The sequence below is a fragment of the Bombus terrestris genome, chromosome 9, assembly GCF_910591885.1.
Source record: "Bombus terrestris chromosome 9, iyBomTerr1.2, whole genome shotgun sequence".
NCBI classification, from domain to species: domain Eukaryota; kingdom Metazoa; phylum Arthropoda; class Insecta; order Hymenoptera; family Apidae; genus Bombus; species Bombus terrestris.
Window position 1 is genome coordinate 15,686,661 of NC_063277.1, and position 19,668 is coordinate 15,706,328.

At 30.0% G+C, this 19,668-nt stretch overlaps 5 protein-coding genes across 9 annotated transcripts; 2 read left to right on the forward strand and 3 right to left on the reverse strand.

Annotated features, from left to right (window-relative positions):
* Positions 1 to 1,090: 1,090 nt before the first annotated feature.
* Positions 1,091 to 2,861, forward strand: LOC100643736 (oxidized low-density lipoprotein receptor 1). Its single transcript, XM_003397805.3, has 5 exons — positions 1,091 to 1,393; positions 1,465 to 1,683; positions 1,758 to 1,862; positions 2,175 to 2,466; positions 2,585 to 2,861. The coding sequence occupies exons 1-5, from the start codon at positions 1,321 to 1,323 to the stop codon at positions 2,736 to 2,738; spliced, it is 843 nt and encodes a 280-aa protein (XP_003397853.2). The 5' UTR covers positions 1,091 to 1,320; the 3' UTR covers positions 2,739 to 2,861.
* A 211-nt stretch (positions 2,862 to 3,072) lies between these two features.
* Positions 3,073 to 7,274, reverse strand: LOC100643578 (nicotinamidase). Its single transcript, XM_003397804.4, has 5 exons — positions 6,810 to 7,274; positions 4,856 to 5,117; positions 4,310 to 4,456; positions 3,765 to 4,203; positions 3,073 to 3,687 (listed from the first exon to the last, which is right to left on the reverse strand). Exons 1-4 carry the CDS (start codon positions 6,995 to 6,997, stop codon positions 3,811 to 3,813), a joined length of 990 nt encoding a protein of 329 aa, XP_003397852.1. The 5' UTR covers positions 6,998 to 7,274; the 3' UTR covers positions 3,073 to 3,687; positions 3,765 to 3,810.
* Positions 7,275 to 7,952: 678 nt separating this feature from the next.
* Positions 7,953 to 10,727, reverse strand: LOC100643454 (5'-deoxynucleotidase HDDC2). 3 transcript variants are annotated; one of them, XM_020864790.2, is made up of 5 exons: positions 10,418 to 10,727; positions 10,100 to 10,309; positions 9,026 to 9,150; positions 8,769 to 8,937; positions 7,953 to 8,670 (listed from the first exon to the last, which is right to left on the reverse strand). In XM_020864790.2, the coding sequence occupies exons 3-5, from the start codon at positions 9,145 to 9,147 to the stop codon at positions 8,443 to 8,445; spliced, it is 519 nt and encodes a 172-aa protein (XP_020720449.1). In that variant the 5' UTR covers positions 9,148 to 9,150; positions 10,100 to 10,309; positions 10,418 to 10,727; the 3' UTR covers positions 7,953 to 8,442. The 3 variants fall into 3 exon arrangements, with proteins under 3 accessions (XP_020720449.1, XP_048264967.1, XP_003397851.1); XM_048409010.1 differs by having other exon boundaries at positions 10,002 to 10,309; XM_003397803.4 differs by lacking the exon at positions 10,100 to 10,309 and having other exon boundaries at positions 10,418 to 10,726.
* A 928-nt stretch (positions 10,728 to 11,655) lies between these two features.
* Positions 11,656 to 16,206, forward strand: LOC100643332 (V-type proton ATPase catalytic subunit A). 2 transcript variants are annotated; one of them, XM_003397802.4, is made up of 12 exons: positions 11,656 to 11,798; positions 12,635 to 12,750; positions 12,826 to 12,938; positions 13,027 to 13,392; positions 13,467 to 13,523; positions 13,587 to 13,681; positions 13,743 to 14,014; positions 14,097 to 14,280; positions 14,361 to 14,478; positions 14,573 to 14,853; positions 14,937 to 15,126; positions 15,207 to 16,206. In XM_003397802.4, the coding sequence occupies exons 2-12, from the start codon at positions 12,669 to 12,671 to the stop codon at positions 15,297 to 15,299; spliced, it is 1,851 nt and encodes a 616-aa protein (XP_003397850.1). In that variant the 5' UTR covers positions 11,656 to 11,798; positions 12,635 to 12,668; the 3' UTR covers positions 15,300 to 16,206. The 2 variants fall into 2 exon arrangements, with proteins under 2 accessions (XP_003397850.1, XP_048264966.1); XM_048409009.1 differs by lacking the exon at positions 11,656 to 11,798 and adding an exon at positions 11,936 to 12,264.
* A 37-nt stretch (positions 16,207 to 16,243) lies between these two features.
* On the reverse strand, positions 16,244 to 18,806 carry LOC100643125 (upstream stimulatory factor 2). Of its 2 annotated transcripts, none has more exons than XM_003397801.4 (5): positions 18,651 to 18,806; positions 18,375 to 18,445; positions 17,797 to 18,077; positions 17,568 to 17,732; positions 16,244 to 17,488 (listed from the first exon to the last, which is right to left on the reverse strand). In XM_003397801.4, the coding sequence occupies exons 1-5, from the start codon at positions 18,689 to 18,691 to the stop codon at positions 17,267 to 17,269; spliced, it is 780 nt and encodes a 259-aa protein (XP_003397849.1). In that variant the 5' UTR covers positions 18,692 to 18,806; the 3' UTR covers positions 16,244 to 17,266. The 2 variants fall into 2 exon arrangements, with proteins under 2 accessions (XP_003397849.1, XP_012167533.1); XM_012312143.3 differs by having other exon boundaries at positions 18,519 to 18,791.
* Positions 18,807 to 19,668: the final 862 nt, after the last annotated feature.

The following is a 19,668-nucleotide window of genomic DNA, read 5'->3' on the forward strand; positions in this document are numbered from 1 at the left end:
ACGATACTAATACCTTTAATTTACATTTAATCCGACCAAGAGCGACACAGGAAATTTTCTAAATAAATTAAACTTAGCAGAGGAAAATTTTTCTCTGCGAAAGACGTTCGAATAACGGAGGCCAAGTTAAGAAAAGGACAAAGTTCCGTTTCACGCGAAAAACCGTGTCAGTAGGACGATCTGGAAGAAATCCTGCGTTCCTCGCGATTCTGCCTAAAAAGTATGTAAAAAGCAACCAAAAAATTTCAAAACTAAATCATACTTCAAAATCCACATTTTATACTTAACATCTAATAATTTTTTGAAAATACATTATGTAGCAGTTTGTCAAAGTCCTCGAATATTTTCGTTTCATATTTCATTGTATAATTCCTTATCAGCCATAGGTATTTCTAACGATTACAAAATTCAATATGGTTTACAAAAAGCTAGTTAACTTTTACCTGCAAGACAAAATTCGATTGAGATAATTAGTGGATAATTACAACTTGATTGGAATAAGAAGCAAATGAATAAGAAGAAGGAAAATTTGAGGAAGAAGTCATCGCAAAAATACGAGGACACAGCCAAATCAAACGAAGAAAGTGACTCACTCTTCCGAAGAGGAGAGAGAAAGTGCCCCGCAGAAGAGTGCACGAGCCTCGGCTCTCGATAGTTTTACGTGACTTCTGAACAGAAACGGATCGAACAGGTGAACAGCATTTAGGAGAAAACAAGAGTGGCATGATAATAACTAAGAGGTCGTTTTCATTTTACAGACATTACGTAAGTGAATTTTCTTTACTTATATTTTTTCTAGTGTATATAATATATTATTTTTTAATATATCTTTTATATATACGTATAATAGATGTAAGTATACATTAAAAATTGATAATTCTAGTAGTTAAAGATTAAACTGCGGATGTTTACGCACTTTTGGAAAATTACTTAGAAATGTAAAAATCTACACGATGAATATAATATATAAAAATAAATAAAATATACAATGAGAAAAATACTTCAATAAAACTTCAATAAAACTATACTTCAAAAAAACTTCAAAATAATTCATTTAAGAAAATAATCGTTCACACCGTCATCATTTATATATAATGTTTATAGAATATGTAAATACGATTTTCTATTTAATTGTAAGTGATTAAAAATTAATTAAAATACGTTAAGCAAGAAACGATTTGCATGACGTAGTCAATCGTCCCGGCTACTTAAACTTTCTTAAGGAAAGTTGAAGATAGTCTTCACAGTCGAAATAAAAACATCAATCAGTATTTCCGTATCCATATCTTTCTTAATTCGTTCCCTACTTTCAGGTTTATCATGAAGCATAAAATGTCTCTTAATCTGTTTCTCCTTATGATTTTCCAACTGTGCCTCGGTATAGAAATTCCAGGTATGTGAGAAGAACTAAATCATTTATATAAATGAAAAAATGTCCTAACAAAATTATTCATGTATTTTTAGGCGATCTGTACTCGATATCTGCTCTAAATTCGTCTAATGTTTCGATAATCAAGCCACCAGAACTATGGAGCGAGATTCTAGAAAATTGGACTATTTCTGATTCGAAATTAACAAGGATGTCAAAGGTGATGAAACTAGGAGATAAGAGCCTAACTATAACAAGTAAAATATCGACGCCAAACAAACGAGAAGTCTCTGAAACCGACCTCTATCTACTTGGTAAAATTTTAATATTAATGTAATTATTATCCATCCGTTTAAAAATTATATAAATTATTCTCTGTTTTATCTAGGTGCGATAGAGAAGCTCGTCTATAGAGTGGACTTTCTAGAAAGTCGTCTCAGAAGAGCGGAAGAACTCCTGTATTATGTGATTTCCGGAAACATCAATAAAAAAGGTAAATTACAGTGTTTTTGCACAATAATTTATAATAATATTAATTAATATTACAAATTACCAGCTGCAAATTATAGATTTTTTTCTTTAATAATTTATCATCAAATAGAATAATTCAATAATTTGTAATTTTGTACAATTTACTTGTAACACTTGTCTTATTATCAAACTTGTTAATATTATGCAATAATATTTATCAATACTGGTAACTTGTAATTTATAGAATTTCGCTAATAATATTAGTTCAATTGTGTAAAAGAGCTCAGGTTTTTTTCACTCTTTCTCTTCATTATAAATTCATTATCCTCTTCAGAGCCCTGCCCTACTAATTATACCAAAATTGGTCAAAATTGCTATCACTTTAGTAATCGTGATTTTGACTGGAAGTCATCAGCCAGTCTTTGCCGAGGAATGGGCGGCTATCTGTTGGAATTCGACACGGAAGACGAAAAGCGCGATGTGTTAGCTGGCTTGCAAACAAATTCTAAATTAAAAGGCAAAACCTTTTGGACAGGGGGATTGAATCCAGGTCTTCTTTGGATTTGGGCTAGTAGTGCAAAACCAGTTTACCAAAATACTAAACAAACTGTCCCTGGTGATGGCAGGTAAATTTATTTGTTAATTAGTTTTGTTAATTAATAGTAATGATTAATCACACTTATCGTAGTTTTAATACATATTTGATACTTTCAAATATTTATAATTCTGTGATTGTATATTTAGGTGTTTAAAATTATCTTACAATACAACGTCTAGATTATACTCTTATCAAAGTGATGATTGCGGCGCTAGACACAGATACGCTTGTAAATTATCAAAAGACGATGAATCAGCAAACAAAATTGAGAGGACCGCAAGAATGTTAATGAACGAATAGTATTAAATATAGACTGATATGTAGTAACGTGTAACTAATTTTATTTATTGTATGTACATCTATTTAATTCTAAAGGCTTAAGATATATGTACATATTTAATATAGTTAAAAAATACTTACTATATGCTTTTATTTGGTATAACTGAAACACCTTTTTCACATTAAGTATGTTAAATTTCTTAAATATATATTGTTCGACCGTTCGCGGAGAGACGCGATCGCGAAGAAACAAAAGTCGTAAATTTTCGTTACGATTCCATTCGACGCCACGAATTGGTCGATCCCCTATTTCGTTTAGGATAATAGAGGTGGTTGACTGATTATAACATTGAAGTAACAGATTATAATATATACTTTATTCCAACAACTTTGTAGATATAAATAATTATGCAATTTGCGTACAGACGTATTCTCATAGACGTGTAAATAGTAAGTTACAACTGATGACTGATCATTGAACAAAAACCAGTCTGATCATCGACTGATCAACAGACGAAAAACCAGTCCACAGTTGACTGATCTAGAGCAGATAAACCAATGAAGTTCGGTGACGATGCTGTCACAGAGGAAAACTATTGCTGGGTGTTGGTTGCCCCACCACTGATCGCTTACAAGTGGAAATAACCATTGAACATGGGAAAGTCCGACATTCCCATATTTTACATGATGAAACAATAACCATGAAGACCAAAATAAATAACCATAGAAGTCAAAGAAGAACAACAACCGTCTCGACTTGAATATATTTTATAACAATTAAGAGCCCTAACGGTAAAATACAAATGCCACTGGACGTAATACATATCTTAAGTACATACATTTTTATAACCATCCACCGTTTCTCTTTGTACATTGGTACATTAAGTTCAAATAATATTATAAATAATGCAAATTATGTAAGTACAATAAATTAGGAATGATTAATCAATCTCGTATGAAACAACATTTCCTGAAAAAGAAATATTTTATTGTTGAAACAAGAAAATTAAAAATAAATTTCAAATCACTTTCATATTAAGAACAAACCTTGTTTCCGAAACAGCCTGTGCTTTCCTCGGTCAATTATAAAATATTATCTTTCCGGTTCCGCAGAATTTCCAATTAAAGTCATAGACTTTGCAATTTTGTGGGCCAAGACGAGATTCTTTTTTCCTTCATTTGTCATTGCAATAACGTCGTTACTGTTAGTAATCAGACCACCATTCTCAAGAATTAATTTTTTAGTCTCTTCAGTATCAGGTTCTGCAACACCACGACAACAGTCGTCGACTATAGCTATCGCATACCCTAACCGAAGACCGTCTAAACATGTGGCTTTTACACAAATGTCGTAAGCGAGACCACATACGAAAACATAGTCCACACCCTCTTTTTTTAAAATTGTGTGCAATTCCATTGATCCCTTAAAATTATTATCGAAAAATACGGAATAAGCTTCCATATCCGGGTTTTGACCCTTACGTATCTAAAAAAACAAATATAATTAAAATGTTAATAGTTTATTTTCATTTTATAATAAATTTTAAATTAGGATATTTTACTATAATGAAAGAACGAAGATATACATATACCTGTATGGAACCTGGTGCAATCACAAGATCTTTGTGTAATTCTGCTCCCCATGTGTTCATCACACAATGTTTAGGCCAAAGAATCTGTTCCAGATAAGGATCCGCAAATATGACTGTATCAAATAACTTAGCATCTTCTTTTTTCACCTATGCATAATTAAAAACGTTTTCATTTTTTAACATACAAAAATTTCTTTTACATTAAAAATTTTTAACATTTTAATGAGAATAGAGTTCACGCAAAATAAATATAGTATTTCGATTTTTTATAGCAAAATAGTAAATATAGTATGTAAAATACACAAATAGAACCGCTTTTCACAGATCGCAACACGACAGCATTATAATATATATTATATTATTACCTACTATCTATATATACTACCTATCTATATATATTACAAAATTGTTTTAAATATGTATTATATGTTATAATAAGTACTATAATTTAGATATTTTATATATTTTGCATAAAAATTCACAGTCTAATTATTAATATTATGATACAATGTTGTTGCAATAAAGTGATAAATTCTAACTTTATACCTTTGAATTAGGACATAATTCCCGTAAATGTAAGTTTTCATAAAAGCTGATATGATTTTCCGGATGCCAATCTAACGAGTAAATAATTTTATTGAAAGATCCATTTTTCAACAAATTATTAATTGGTTCCACCACATCAGCTCCATCCTGTTTGGCTTCGCAAATACGAAGAGACAAAGATCCATCAATAAAATCATTTTGAACGTCTACTATTAAAAAAGCGGTTTTAGGCATGCTTAATTTTCTTGTCCATTCACCAAATCTGTTAATTGAATAAAATATATAATTTTATCTCATTCAGTATTAAAACAGAAAAATGAATACTAGCTCGGTCCATAAGTTTTTACAGTTTTCATTCCCTATTGAATGCACATAAATCATAACATTGCTTATTTGCTATATTCGACAGCTTTTGTTTCCTTCTTTTATGATAAATATAAAACTTTATATGAAAGTTTGACATAACTTCGGTTTAAGGACATAAAATTATTACCTTTTTTATTTGTCATTTAATGATCTTTGTCACGCAGAAAAATCCGCACGTAGAATCACGTAATCATGTAGAATGCGCAGAAATGCAAATCATAACTTTATGAAAACGCTAAAAACACTCAACTTTACATGCGCATAACTTTTAAATTCCTAAAGATAATATTTGCATTTTCGGAGTCTACGTGATAATCTGGATGGATGGTGGATGATCTATCGCCTTCTTCAAAAAAAATTAGGGAACTGCAAAACTGACTCACAGATTGGTTTGCACCAAACAAAAGAATTCTTTGAGCGAAAAATTAAAAATCTATTAAATATTGTAGAGAAACTGTAAATAATAGTGGAGGATATGTATCCTTATAAAAAAATATTACTGGTTGTCAGCATTCATGATAGTGAATCAAGTACTTACTAAAGTATAAGGGATAGTATAATTTTTTGTATTTTAATAAACTACTTCAACATATATTTATTAAAGATGTTGAGCATGCAAAGAAATGCATATCACAAATTTATATTCATACATGCAAGATACATTAAGACTATGTTTGGATTAGATTTATCTTAAGTTATGAACATAATATTTCAAATAGCAATAGAACGTTTAAAGAAAAGAAGGACAGATTGTTCTGTCCTCTAAACAGTGGTGGAGTCTGTTGAACCTGCTTACGTTACAGATACAGCTACGTTATAGATACAAATACATTATAGTGCAAATAACCATTTCACCTGATAAAAACAGTGCCATGGATTAATGTTTTATTATGCTATTTACATAATTCAGTACTTGGTATTCAACAAGCTATTTCATATATTATAAAATTATTATATAAGAAATTTATTATATATAACTAAGTATATTATGGATTTCAGCTTTTTGTTATTATTTATTATCTAAAGTTCCAACTGTTAGCTGTACTATTATGTATTTTAGTAATTTCATTGTCATTACTCTGTCACTTATTTTTTGGATCTAAATATATTTGTCATTAGTATGTACATATGAAAAAATATAATATGATGTTCATTATTAAAAGATACTCATTAGTTGTTAGTTAAACCATGACTACTTAGTACTAGTATTACTGATCAAGTCACAGATTTAATATGTACATATTAAATATAATACATTATTTTATTGGAATACTGGCAGTATATGCTTGCAGAAGTTCTCACCATTTTTAAATGCTTTTTCAGTGTTTTTCAGAATTTTTTTGTGTAAGGTATAATTACTGGGACTTATGAGTCAACTTAATATAACTTAATTCCAATAATTAATTTGTATTTTGTCCCAATTATTCCTAGATGCTTTGAATTATAACAACTATTATTATTATACGAATTTATGAACTTCATCTAAATGAACCAATTACGGCATAACATGTATGTAAGTATATATATACATACATATATTCTTCGCATTACGAAAAAGAAAAAGATAACAACATAAATTCATATTTACCTCGTTAATTCTTCTTCCTTCAACACGCCGTCTTTATCTAAATCAAATAAGTCGAAAATCTCTCGAATCCTCCATTCATCTTTTCGAATATCATCATCCTTAAAAACTAATGAACACATTGCACGAAAATTTGCAAAATTAAAATCACCCTCTGGATCTTTCAACATATACATCAAAGGATCTATCATATTAATAAAAATAAGTTTGAAAATGATTTCGTTGGTTAGGTTTGTTCTGTGTTGTATGGAATTGGTCTCTCTATAAGACACGTAAAAAAAATACGTAGGAAGGATACGTAAGAAGTTTATGAATAAGGGTACTTGTCTACTCTTGACATATGTTATGTATCTTATCTATTTCTTTTCTAGAAATACGTCTGTAAAGGTTAGTTTTCAAATATCAACCATTCGTGATTCATAGCATTTATGACCAATACAAATGAGGATATCCGCGGGATATTGAAGCTAATGGCTAAAGGTTAATTTTTAAATATCAACCATGCGTGATTCATAGCATTTATGACCAATACAAATGAGGATATCCGCGGGATATTGAAGCTAATGGCTAATGCTAATTTTGAACACATTTTATTACCTATAGTCGTTTCTTTACGATAACAGTTTTCAAATTTCTTATTTAATAACCTTTTCACGTATCATTCACGTTTAGAAATATACTTTTAGATGTGGTAAAATCCAGGGTTTCTCCTTAAGCAAATATAGTATATTTAAAAGTACGTTTTATGTGATATTAAATAACGCTATTATTATAACTTACAGATATATAGATGTGTAAAAATCTACAGAATACGCACAATATGCACAAATACAGAAAATATCCAAATAACTTCTTATGATATGTATAAAAGAAAATAAATTTTTATACTGATTTCATTTCTTCAGTTGTATTCATAAAAATATAAATTTGCATAGACATATTCTCAACAATAAGACTCGTCTTTTTAGTATATTTTGGCAGTTTACTAAAAAATTTACTTATTTTTAAATACAGTATCGATAAGTAATTCAAGACTATTTACAATCGAAGCTATGGCGTATCTTATAGTGCAACCGCAGCTATTAGTTCCACTTTCAAAATCGCCACAGCAGTAACAACGAAATTCAAAGGGTTAATTAATAATTATTTTCTTTATCTTATCGATTTTTATATCTTTGTTTATTTTCATTAAAAGTTATAATTATCTTATCTTTTTTATTGTGTCTGCATATTTGCAATTTATCGTACGATAATTAGCACAATTTATTTGCCATTCATAGTAGATTAATGGATAAATTGAATATATGATAAGCTTAAGGTACAATTTTTTTTATTATTTGATATTAAATCTCAAAGTATCTGTCACAGTGATCTAATACTTTGTAAGTTTTATTAATTAAATTTGTTATAAATATTGCTATTAAAAAAATTTGTTAATAAAATATTTATAGACATTTATTTTCATAGAAAATAAAGAAAAATACCACTATGTGGTATAATTGGAAATATATTTGAAGTAGTAGCTCCAAACATATTTATCTTTACTTTCCATCAAAATATTATATTATTATATTATAGCTATTAAATACAATTATGAAATTTATAATGTTTTGCTTCATAACAAACAGATAAAACTTTATATTGAACTAGTTGAATTGCTACATAGAGCCTGTCTTGTTGCAGTAATTTCAGATGCTAGTTTCTTGATAAAAGGATGTCCTATCTTTCCATTTGCCGAAAAGAATTCCTCTAATTTTCCAGGAATATTATCCCTTTTTTCATACTCATATGCTTGCATAATTAAATCTAATCTATCTAAGTCTTTAACATATTTTGCTTCTGGGGTTTCTTGCTTCTCGTATTCCTGTAAACATTAACAATATAGTAGAATAATTTTCAAAGCATATATATATATATATATATATATATACACCCTGTATAATATATATCAATTTTTCATACACGAAATATTTCCAATATCGTAAGTCCTCTGTCTCCAAGGAGTTTACAAATGTTTTCCATAGCTTCATCTTCTAATTTATGTTTTACATCAGGTGGAATACCACAATGAGGTGTTATATCTCCCACAATACACTCTGCTAAATCATGTATTAAAGACATCTGCATGATCCTATATTTGACAAAAAGATAATTTATAGAGATGAAACCTTTATCAACATAGGTCCTAGCTGAATGATATAAATAATACCATTTCATACTTGACTGTATCTAAGTTCTCGTCATTATTCACCAAGAAGGAAAGTATGGCCATCCTATACATGTGACCTGCGATTGTTTCTGGGTCAGACACATTCTTATGAACCCATCCTGTTCTTTTCATATGCTGAAATCATAAAACAAAAATCATATTAATCTTTGATTTATAATTAAAAGGCACATGATAAAAAATTGAGATCATCATTAAAAACAGAAAAGTGTATAAAGTGAATGTATAACGTATAAACATTTAATTAAATTAATAAGATAAGATTAAATGATAAGATTGATAAGATGTTGTATAAATTAATATGTTGTAAATTAATATTCATATCTTGTAAAATAAGAATGATTAAAGAATATATGACTAAAAGGTAAAAAGTAAAAAGCTGTCATATATTCTTTAATCATTCTTATTTTACAAGATATGAATATTAATTTACAACATATTAATTTATACAACATCTTATCAATCTTATTATTTAATCTTATCTTATTAATTTAATTAAATGTTTATACGTTATACATTCACTTTATACATTTTTATGTTTTTAATGATGATCTCAATTTTTTATCATATGCCTTTTTTATATATTTATATATTATATATATCATAATAAATATATTATATTTAATATAGCGGAAGTGGTATAATTTAGTATAGTATGACGTATAGCTAATTAAGAATGCCAAAAGTGGCCACTTGTATACAACATACACTAAGTCTTAGCTAGAATTGTATACCTTTTAAAATTGAAAAACATTTTTAAAATTGGATAAAACAATTAGATTTTTTTATAAGTTATTAAAAAATATAAGATAAATATTATCTAGAATACAAGATAAGAATTACAAGATAAATATTACAACGTTCGACAGATTAGGTTTCATGTTTGCACAAAGATGCGTTGTTGCAAAAGACGTGTCTGTAAAAGAAAGACGACACTTTTCGAACCTAATACAATGAATGACAAGTACCCTCGGCGTCGCAGCCGCGCAAAAGGTCAGAACCCGCTAGCTTTTGTTCTAGCGAGGGAGAGAACATAGCTTTCTGTATCCTTCCACAGTTTCGCTACCTTTTCCTATTGTAGAATTCAGGTAATCGCAATCGTAAGATGTTGGGACCATTGGTCTTCATACAATGCAGATGAAGGTTTAATTTATGGCGCCTTAAAGTGTTGATACCTGCTTTTCCATAGCCGAAAGTAATGAAGGATAGGCGGTCGCCCCAGGCCTTCAAACTTCGCCTTTCTTTATATTCTATTTTAAGGAATATGCCAATACCTCTATTCATAACAGTATGTATACGTCAAAATGATACATTTATATCTATTTGTCACAAGAGCATTTTACAAAAATTTGGATCTCGATTATAATAATAAATTTGATCTTACCTTCAATCTGCCTACCAGTTCCATGAATTCTTGCAATTTCTTGATATCCATAATGTATTATTTACAAAGCAAAAATTTTTTTCACTTAGATTGTTCAGTCATACACATCTATCACTAGTAATTATTAAAACGGAGATTTTATGTGTTGTTAAAATGTTGATCAATTTCACAAATGATTGTCAAATATCAAAATAAACAATCATAGAAAAACAATATGATTAAAGAATTACAATTAGTTACTTCTTTCGTTCCTTCCACTGCAACGACTACACCGACAGTGACTACCAACCATACTACTGACGACAGTTCTACGCATAATATACTTACCTACACGTTAATGGCAGAGCATATACATATACACACGAACACAAACTCATCGTTGCCTAGGTTACATAATTTTCTAGCAAGTGAATATGCTAAAGATGGCAATCCATAGATATAATGATATATAGACAGTGCATTTTAGATTCGCGCGAATCAAAGAAAATAGAAGTTATGTATATTTTTCTTTTTCTAATTGTACAATTGTTTTATTCGTATATCTTCAATAATTTAAGTTAGCATATTTAAATCAAAATAAAGGTACTAAATCTAAATATTGATTTTTTTATTAAAGTACAAAATAATACTATATATTTGTTTTTTCTTTATGTTTGTTTTATAGTGTAACTTCGTTGAGAAAAATCTTAAACAGTTTATGGCTAATTAATTTGTTTTTAAAAGAAAATATTGTAAAATATATATAATCCGTAATAATTATAACAATCCGATAATAAATATTACTTTAGCTTGGTAATTTCTAATTTTAATCACCTTTCATCAGCACTGTCTGGCACCCTTCGAACGTGAATATGTACATACATACATACATATGTAAACAGAATACAAATTATAATTGTTATGCGCGTTATATGGATATGTGATATATTAGCTTGAAAATATGTAATTTTCTTTAGTTGTTCAAAACAATACCTTCTTAAAAATATCCGATATGTCAAAATCAACGCAACAATACGCGCATTTTTAATGGTACAGTTATTCTTTATCTTTTTCTCGATATTATCCATAATTTTCTTTAACGATATTACAATCTTATTATACAATATTATAATTCTTTAAAAATATTAGATGTTCTTTTTGTTTAAGCAAGACTAAGATTGGGGTTACCAAAGTGAAGTAATAAAATAACAATCGAAAATCGTGGTAAAGATAATAAAAATTTCGTTTACTTGTAAATGCTGCCTTTAACTGAAGGAGTGAGTTAGATAATTGAAAACAGGCACATCGTTCAGTCAGCTGACCTGTCTTGTGATAGCAGGCTCGATTGTGAAGCTTGACTCGCTGTAGTAGGCTGGACTTACCTCGATACGTTTCTCATCTCGTAAGTTTCTTACTGTCATTTAGTTTCGTTAATTGTAGATTACCATACTTCACCTTGATTCACTATATAGCCAGAGCGATTATAATGATTTCGTACTATATAGAGGAAACCAAAGATTTTTGCAGAAAAGACTGGCGCGTATAGTATCGATCGTGCCAGTTTGAATGCGCCATCGTTTTTCGATCCGGACATGAATTTGTATGTTTTAATCGATGTCCACGATTAAACGGTATCACCGATATCGTATATAATTACACGGAAAACGAGCTAAGCTGTTCTATTTGACGACAAAATACATCAATTGGATTCGACATTCTTATTAAGTGAGCAGACGTCTCGCGGGCTTAAAGAGGGCTACGCCTACTTTTTAAATGAACTGCTCACGTGAATTTTCTGATGAATGGATGCGTTAGCTGACATCAACTTTCTCGCCGATTTTCGTCGTCGTAATTGACTTAGGCCGCGTGTAAGAGTACTCATTTCCGGAATATACTTATTGTTCACGAGCGTTGTCTTTTTATCCCCGTTTTTGTCATATTTTTGTCGGTGTGTGATTAGTTGCTGTTGATTACATGTCAGACTGAAATGATATCAACTTAATCTTATGATCATATCTCACAAATTGAACGTAATTCTGTAAAATTGTTTTTAGATCAAAACTTACACTTCCTTGGAATGATTAACCATATATACTTTGCATTTTATTATAATAATATTTTTCTTTATAGAAAATGCATAATGAATACTATTAATTTAACTTTCTTCCAAATAAATGTTTCTCATTATATGTTCAGTATGTAGGTTTATTTATATTTTATAATGCAAAATATTTTCAGTTGTTCGTCGATTTTACTTGAATAACAATTTACAATGTCGAACCAAGGGTTATCAAAAATTAGTAATGAAGAGAGAGAATCCAAATTTGGCTATGTATATGCTGTATCTGGTCCTGGTTAGTATACGATATATTTTTTTAAGAAATTTATTAATGCTTTCAATTTTAATGCATATATTTATTTTCCTACAGTGGTTACAGCTGAGAAAATGTCAGGATCAGCCATGTATGAGCTGGTTAGGGTAGGATACTATGAATTAGTAGGAGAAATTATTCGTTTAGAAGGTGATATGGCTACTATTCAGGTATAATAAACTATTTTGATATATTTAAAAATTTATCATATTATTTTTACAATGTTATTATATCATTTACATTTATATTTTGTTCCAGGTGTATGAAGAAACCAGTGGTGTAACTGTAGGTGATCCTGTCTTACGTACTGGAAAACCATTGTCTGTAGAACTTGGTCCTGGTATACTTGGCAATATCTTTGATGGTATTCAGAGACCATTGAAGGATATCAATGAGCTTACAAGCTCTATTTATATCCCAAAGGGTATTAATGTACCAGCATTGTCAAGAAGCACTGTTTGGGAATTTAGTCCATGTAATATAAAAAGTGGCAGCCATATTACTGGTGGAGATTTGTATGGTGTGGTTTATGAGAACACATTAGTAAAGCACAGAATGATCTTACCTTCAAAAAGTAAAGGAACTGTAACTTATGTTGCACCTGCTGGCAATTATACAGTATCTGTGAGTTATATGTTAATAAGTGAGCAAGTCAATTATTCTAATTATTTATATGATATATATTTTTTACCTTACAGGATGTTATTTTGGAAACAGAATTTGATGGTGAAAAACACAAGTATACTATGCTTCAGGTATGCAAATAATTTTTACTTTAATACTGCTATATACATGCTAATATGATCTTGCATATGCAGGTATGGCCTGTACGTCAACCTCGTCCAGTTACTGAAAAATTACCAGCTAATCATCCTTTGCTTACTGGTCAACGAGTCCTGGACTCACTTTTCCCGTAAGAATGTATTTAATTGCTTTATACACTATTTATAGTACTTATTGATAAAAAATTGCAGGTGCGTTCAAGGAGGCACTACAGCAATTCCGGGTGCTTTCGGTTGCGGTAAAACTGTAATTTCACAAGCTTTATCGAAGTATTCAAACTCCGATGTTATCGTTTATGTCGGTTGTGGAGAACGTGGTAATGAAATGTCTGAAGTATTGCGTGACTTCCCTACATTAACAGTGGAAATTGATGGAGTCACTGAGTCTATCATGAAACGTACAGCTTTGGTTGCTAATACGTCAAACATGCCTGTAGCTGCTCGTGAAGCATCCATTTACACAGGTCAATGTATTTCTATTAATAAGAGAACAGCAGTACAAATTTGATGATAACGTATTTCATTTTCCTATGTCAAATATTTCAGGCATTACTCTATCAGAGTATTTTAGAGATATGGGTTACAATGTATCCATGATGGCTGATTCAACATCTCGTTGGGCAGAAGCTCTTCGTGAAATTTCGGGTCGATTGGCTGAAATGCCTGCTGATTCCGGTTATCCGGCCTATCTTGGAGCTCGTTTAGCTAGCTTTTATGAACGTGCAGGAAGGTAAGTTCAATTTTCATTTAATATAGTGATATAGGTATATATTAATTGATTATATTGTTAATGTTAAATATTGTTTGCAGAGTGAAATGTTTAGGTAATCCTGATCGTGAAGGTTCTGTCAGTATAGTAGGTGCTGTATCACCACCAGGTGGTGATTTCTCTGATCCTGTTACTAGTGCAACCCTGGGTATCGTACAGGTACTAATGCAGTTAATGTTTATTTTCTATTCACATAACTTATTTTTTTATTTTTTTTTTACCCATATAATTTGCTTTTTTGTCCATTTCTTAGGTATTCTGGGGTCTTGATAAGAAACTTGCACAACGAAAACACTTCCCATCCATTAACTGGCTTATTTCATACAGCAAATATCTTCGAGCTTTAGACGATTTCTACGATAAAAATTTCGCGGAGTTCGTTCCTCTGAGAACGAAAGTGAAGGAAATCTTGCAGGAAGAGGAGGATTTATCAGAAATTGTACAGTTAGTCGGTAAAGCTTCTCTTGCTGAGACAGATAAAATCACTCTAGAAGTAGCAAAACTTCTAAAAGACGATTTCTTGCAACAAAACAGGTGCGAATTATCATTTTGCCATAGTCATGTTAATGTTAATTAATATCGGTAATGTTCATTTTTACTATTCTGTTTCTACGTAGTTATTCAACATACGATCGTTTCTGTCCATTCTACAAAACTGTCGGAATGTTACGAAACATGATAGCATTCTATGATATGGCAAGGCATGCAGTCGAGTCTACGGCACAATCAGACAATAAAATAACGTGGAATGTCATTAGGGATAGCATGTACAATATTCTTTATCAGTTGAGTTCTATGAAATTCAAGGTAAGCATAGGTTAGAATGGTTTTATTTATATATTTTAAAAAGTGTGTAACAAATGTTATATATTTTTTCTTCATTTTAGGATCCAGTGCAAGACGGCGAAGCAAAGATCAGAGCTGATTTTGATCAGCTATATGAAGATATTCAACAGGCATTTAGAAATTTAGAAGATTAATTATCAGAAACATTCATACAAACATAAGTTCTCTACATTCAGGAACCTTATGCTGGTCATTTAAGGATGTCCTGGATCTACTAAAAAAAATATATGGAACATTCGTAATCACGTATCGCACATTAAACTATTATATTAGTTTTCAATAATTACAAGAAAATTGTATATATAAAAAGTGTTACAAATATAAAAGCTACAATAATTTTATGTGTATTAACCTAACATTTAAACAGAAAATTATACGTGATAGCTGAATCACTAAGGTTATAGGACGTCCTTAAATGTATTTCCAGCTTCTATAAGTATTTATATATTAAGTGCTATACCAAGCTACTTCAAATCTTTGAAATGAAGTTTAAATTGTTGGAAAAAAAAGATGAGATGCCTGGCGACTCAAGCTTCCGATTTTATTTGCTGTAAATGGAACTTAATCATGGAAGGATCAGTGTAAAGAAACTGTCATATGTATGTAAAATGAGAGTAAATGCATCATAAGAAGCTTTCCATTCATCCTTATATGTTGTTCTTTTAAAAAGAAAAAACATAATCGTTCCGTATTTTGTTATATCATGGGATGAAATGGTAGCTTTTTACAAAAGAATGGAATTTCAATTAAAGAGTATTAAATATTGTATTATAATAGTATATTATGTAAATGTCGCGTTAAGTGACGAATGCAGACGTTACATAAAAGTAGATGTTATTTTAAATGTTGAAACCGTTGAAATATGGTCTGAAAGTTTAAAAAAAGGATGTCAAAATGTTAGAACTGTTGAGGTGCAGGATCTTTTATCGTTGAAAACAAAGTATAAAGAAAGACGCATCATAAACAGTGTTCCAGTAACTTCGACATTTCCATTGTACCATATGTAAAAAACAAATAAACATTATGCATAAAAAGGCCAAACTTCGAGATTGTTAATGATTAAATAAAAATAACAGTGTTTCGATAAATTTCATTTTAATAATAATATAATATAACAATAACCTTCGCGGTATGTACATCAACGATATATTACAAACCAGTGTTTAATTTTTTCGATTATTCCAACACATTGTCATAAAGTCCAAAATCCTGGGTTGAAAAAAATATGTTTATTGCTATATGCGTACGTATATCCATATGTACACACATGTGTATGTATAGTACATACGTATGTACATACGTATGTAGTACATACGTATGTACATACGTATGTACATACGTAGTATGTATGTATGTGATTAGTCTATTTTACATTCTCATTATTTAGATCATTTTCTTTTAAGGAAGTACCTACTCTACACTCATTAAAACATTATTAAAAATAAAAAATATTTAACGATCTCTGTAAAGATGCAGTTGTCATATATGTATAATTTGTATCGCATTTTTTTTGTTTGTATTGCAACTGAATGTTCTTCCTGCTTCTTTTTTCAAATTAACTTTGGTTACATCGTTTGAAATTATATATCCAAAAGTTACAAATCAATGCTCAATATTCACAGCCTTGGCTCGTTCATCGTACACGAGGTAATTCAATCCAATGCATATGCATACATAAATATAAAATTCTTTTTTTCATAGGTTCTATGAGGAATAGTCATAACTTCACCAGTATTCGATAATTGGCAAATATTATCCATGATATATTCATGAATGCGTAATCAAGATCTTAATGGGGCAAAATGTTTAAATATCTAATACCAAATAATTTAATAAGCATTAAAGAGGAAAGTTCAATTTAAACGCAACATGAATGATGTCGCGTACAAGCATACAAGATTACAATGATAGTTACGACCATACCATTAGGACCATGCAATATACTTCAAAGAACAAAATTTCAATATGATAAAATTTGATGTGGTTCCTATGAAATCAAAAATTGTAAGAGTAAATAGAGTACTTCTTCTGACCATTGTATGATCAGATTGTATATCCTAATATTTACAAAAGAAGCATTGCATTACAAACTAATAATCTTTTAAGGACTCAAATGAACAACATCAACATTCGTTCCTGTGGAGGATGACATTTGTGACCTGAGCTGAAGATTCTCACGTTTCAATTGTGTAACAACTTGTTTCAAAGCAGTTATTTCTTGTCGTAATTTTTCATTATCACGTAAACACTGACCTAGTCCCTGATTTGCTGCTCTTAATTCCGTTATATATTCACAGGCCTTTGATAAAATTCCACCTTTGCTCTACAAAAGAAACTCATGGAAAAAATGCTATTGTTAAATGTTTCTATAACTGCAAATTCTATAAGTTCTATTTTAATACCTGAGTTTCATAATTTGCCTTTCCTTCACCACTGCCACTACCAGTGCTGTTTGCACCTGCATTACACTCGGGAATAATTTTTCCCAATTTTGTAATCCAATTGTTTATTTTGTCTCTTCGTCGACGTTCGACTTCATTATGAGTTGCTCTTCTTCTGTCATCTCTCTAAAGCATATATTACAAATAAAACAAAATTCAAAGAGCTTTAAGAAGTGAAAGAAAAATATACCTTTTTCAAAACAGTAGTACAATTTCTTGGTGTTTCTATTTGTAATGTAGTGGTCCTAGGAACCAATGATCTAGATGTTTGCGCAGTAGTGAAAACATCATTAGCATTTCCAATGACATAAAATTGTCCATTCAATGGGGATGTTAAGACCTGTACAGTATTATTTCCTGGTTGGGTAACTGGCAGTTCTATTTCATTGCCAGCAGTAGCGCCATTTACTTGGACCACTCTATAAGCAAGAGCTTCTTGGTAACGCATTCCATCTTCACCGACAGGTTCTCCTGTAATTGGTTCATAATTCAAATTTTTGCAAATTAATGACTAAGCTGCTTAGAAGTTATATGAATCAACTTCATAAATCGAAAAGTAGAGAAAGCTGATGACTTTAAACATATTTCTTTGAAATTTACTTTACAATTTGCAATGAATAAGCTTAATAAAATATTTGATATATTTTTATACATATCTAAGTTAAAGGAAAAAGTGCCATTGATCAATTTGACTTCTAATCGAACAAAACTTAATTGTCAACTTTTGTGATATAGACATTCTTGAATTTATGACAAATATTTATTTACCTTCGCAATCCACGATTTCCGCTTCCTCAATAACAATTCCCGTGCCCCCGTCATCCTTCGCGTTAACAGTGCTGTAAAACAAACATAAACACATTGAAGAATGGATATGTAACTTATCTATAGAATTACGTCTATGCCTATTACTTCCACGACCGTTGTCCTAAGTCTTGTAAGTGCGCACAGTGCACTACGTGATGACCTTGAGGAGACCTCGAGCGAAACAGGAGGGATAGGTGTTCGCATTATCAGCCAGTCGATATTTAACATAAACACTACCTGACATCCTGCTGTTCGAGATGCTGCTCCAAAATATCCATTTTTTTTTCTACCAAAAACGTTTGAATTTGTCAAAATTCACGTGAGCTGGTCACGGGACACGGCAACGAGGTCATGTGGTGCACAAGATGGCGATTCTTGATTACAACGCCATCCTACGCCACTCGATTTTATTACAATTTTCAATTTTGTCCAAACAATACCGATTACTGATAATTGAAATTCCTTAATAAGCAATGTATACGTGTAATCATTTTATAAATAATTAAGACTTCTAATGTAAATAAAATTTTCTTAATAAGAATAATGAATTCAAAAACTAAAGTTGAATAGTAAACAAAATTATAAGATATTGTTCGATAAGCATATGCAGAAATTAAAATTGAAAAATGGGGTGCGAAGTACATTTCTTTAATGAATTTCTGTTTGTTACATTGATCATTATAGCCGACATCTATATGAATAAATACTTAACCTATATACATCAAGATTACGTAATTTATGGTTCCAAACATTATTTACTAATAAAGAGAAAACTTTCCTCTCTGATACTAGTATTAATTGTGATAGGGATGAACAAGTTCGTTATAGTTACATATTTGTAATTTGATAAAATCAGAAGACATGTCTTTCCAATAATCAATAATGATATTTTATAATTACATATAAAAATATAATTACAATAATGTATAGATATTCGTTTTTCTTAAAATATTTAAAACAGTGCGTAATCAATTTCAAAATTTGCAAAATCAGTAAATTAAAATAAGAAAACTTGAAATTTAATATTGAATTTAAAGAATTATATCAAGCAATTATATATCCAATTCCATTAATAAAATAAATTTAACCAGTAAAAACAAGATTTGGAAACTTATTTATAGTTCGTTATATACAATATTATGAAATCTATTATGATGAATATGAACAGTAAATTCATTGAAAATTGTGATTAAAGTTAATCTATGTCTATATATATTATGTACAAAAATATGTATTATATTCCTAATAAAATATT

What these genes read in the sequence shown, in the direction of transcription:
- LOC100643736 (XM_003397805.3), top strand. Translation starts at nt 1,321, where the DNA reads ATGAAGCATAAAATGTCTCTTAATCTGTTTCTCCTTATGATTTTCCAA. An exon ending in CCTCGGTATAGAAATTCCAG is followed by an intron (nt 1,394 to 1,464) that starts GTATGTGAGAAG and finishes ATGTATTTTTAG; the next exon opens with GCGATCTGTACTCGATATCT. An exon ending in CGGAAACATCAATAAAAAAG is followed by an intron (nt 1,863 to 2,174) that starts GTAAATTACAGT and finishes TATCCTCTTCAG; the next exon opens with AGCCCTGCCCTACTAATTAT.
- LOC100643578 (XM_003397804.4), bottom strand. Translation starts at nt 6,997, where the DNA reads ATGATAGATCCTTTGATGTATATGTTGAAAGATCCAGAGGGTGATTTT. An exon ending in AAGGAAGAAGAATTAACGAG is followed by an intron (nt 5,118 to 6,809) that starts GTAAATATGAAT and finishes TTCAATTAACAG; the next exon opens with ATTTGGTGAATGGACAAGAA. An exon ending in TTGCACCAGGTTCCATACAG is followed by an intron (nt 4,204 to 4,309) that starts GTATATGTATAT and finishes TTGTTTTTTTAG; the next exon opens with ATACGTAAGGGTCAAAACCC.
- LOC100643454 (XM_003397803.4), bottom strand. Translation starts at nt 10,468, where the DNA reads ATGGATATCAAGAAATTGCAAGAATTCATGGAACTGGTAGGCAGATTG. An exon ending in AACTGGTAGGCAGATTGAAG is followed by an intron (nt 9,151 to 10,417) that starts GTAAGATCAAAT and finishes TTATGATTTCAG; the next exon opens with CATATGAAAAGAACAGGATG. An exon ending in GAGAACTTAGATACAGTCAA is followed by an intron (nt 8,938 to 9,025) that starts GTATGAAATGGT and finishes TGTCAAATATAG; the next exon opens with GATCATGCAGATGTCTTTAA.
- LOC100643332 (XM_003397802.4), top strand. Translation starts at nt 12,669, where the DNA reads ATGTCGAACCAAGGGTTATCAAAAATTAGTAATGAAGAGAGAGAATCC. An exon ending in TGAAGCATCCATTTACACAG is followed by an intron (nt 14,015 to 14,096) that starts GTCAATGTATTT and finishes CAAATATTTCAG; the next exon opens with GCATTACTCTATCAGAGTAT. An exon ending in GATTTCTTGCAACAAAACAG is followed by an intron (nt 14,854 to 14,936) that starts GTGCGAATTATC and finishes GTTTCTACGTAG; the next exon opens with TTATTCAACATACGATCGTT.
- LOC100643125 (XM_003397801.4), bottom strand. Translation starts at nt 18,691, where the DNA reads ATGGATATTTTGGAGCAGCATCTCGAACAGCAGGATGTCAG. An exon ending in GTACTACTGTTTTGAAAAAG is followed by an intron (nt 17,733 to 17,796) that starts GTATATTTTTCT and finishes TATATGCTTTAG; the next exon opens with AGAGATGACAGAAGAAGAGC. An exon ending in AGGCAAATTATGAAACTCAG is followed by an intron (nt 17,489 to 17,567) that starts GTATTAAAATAG and finishes TTTCTTTTGTAG; the next exon opens with AGCAAAGGTGGAATTTTATC.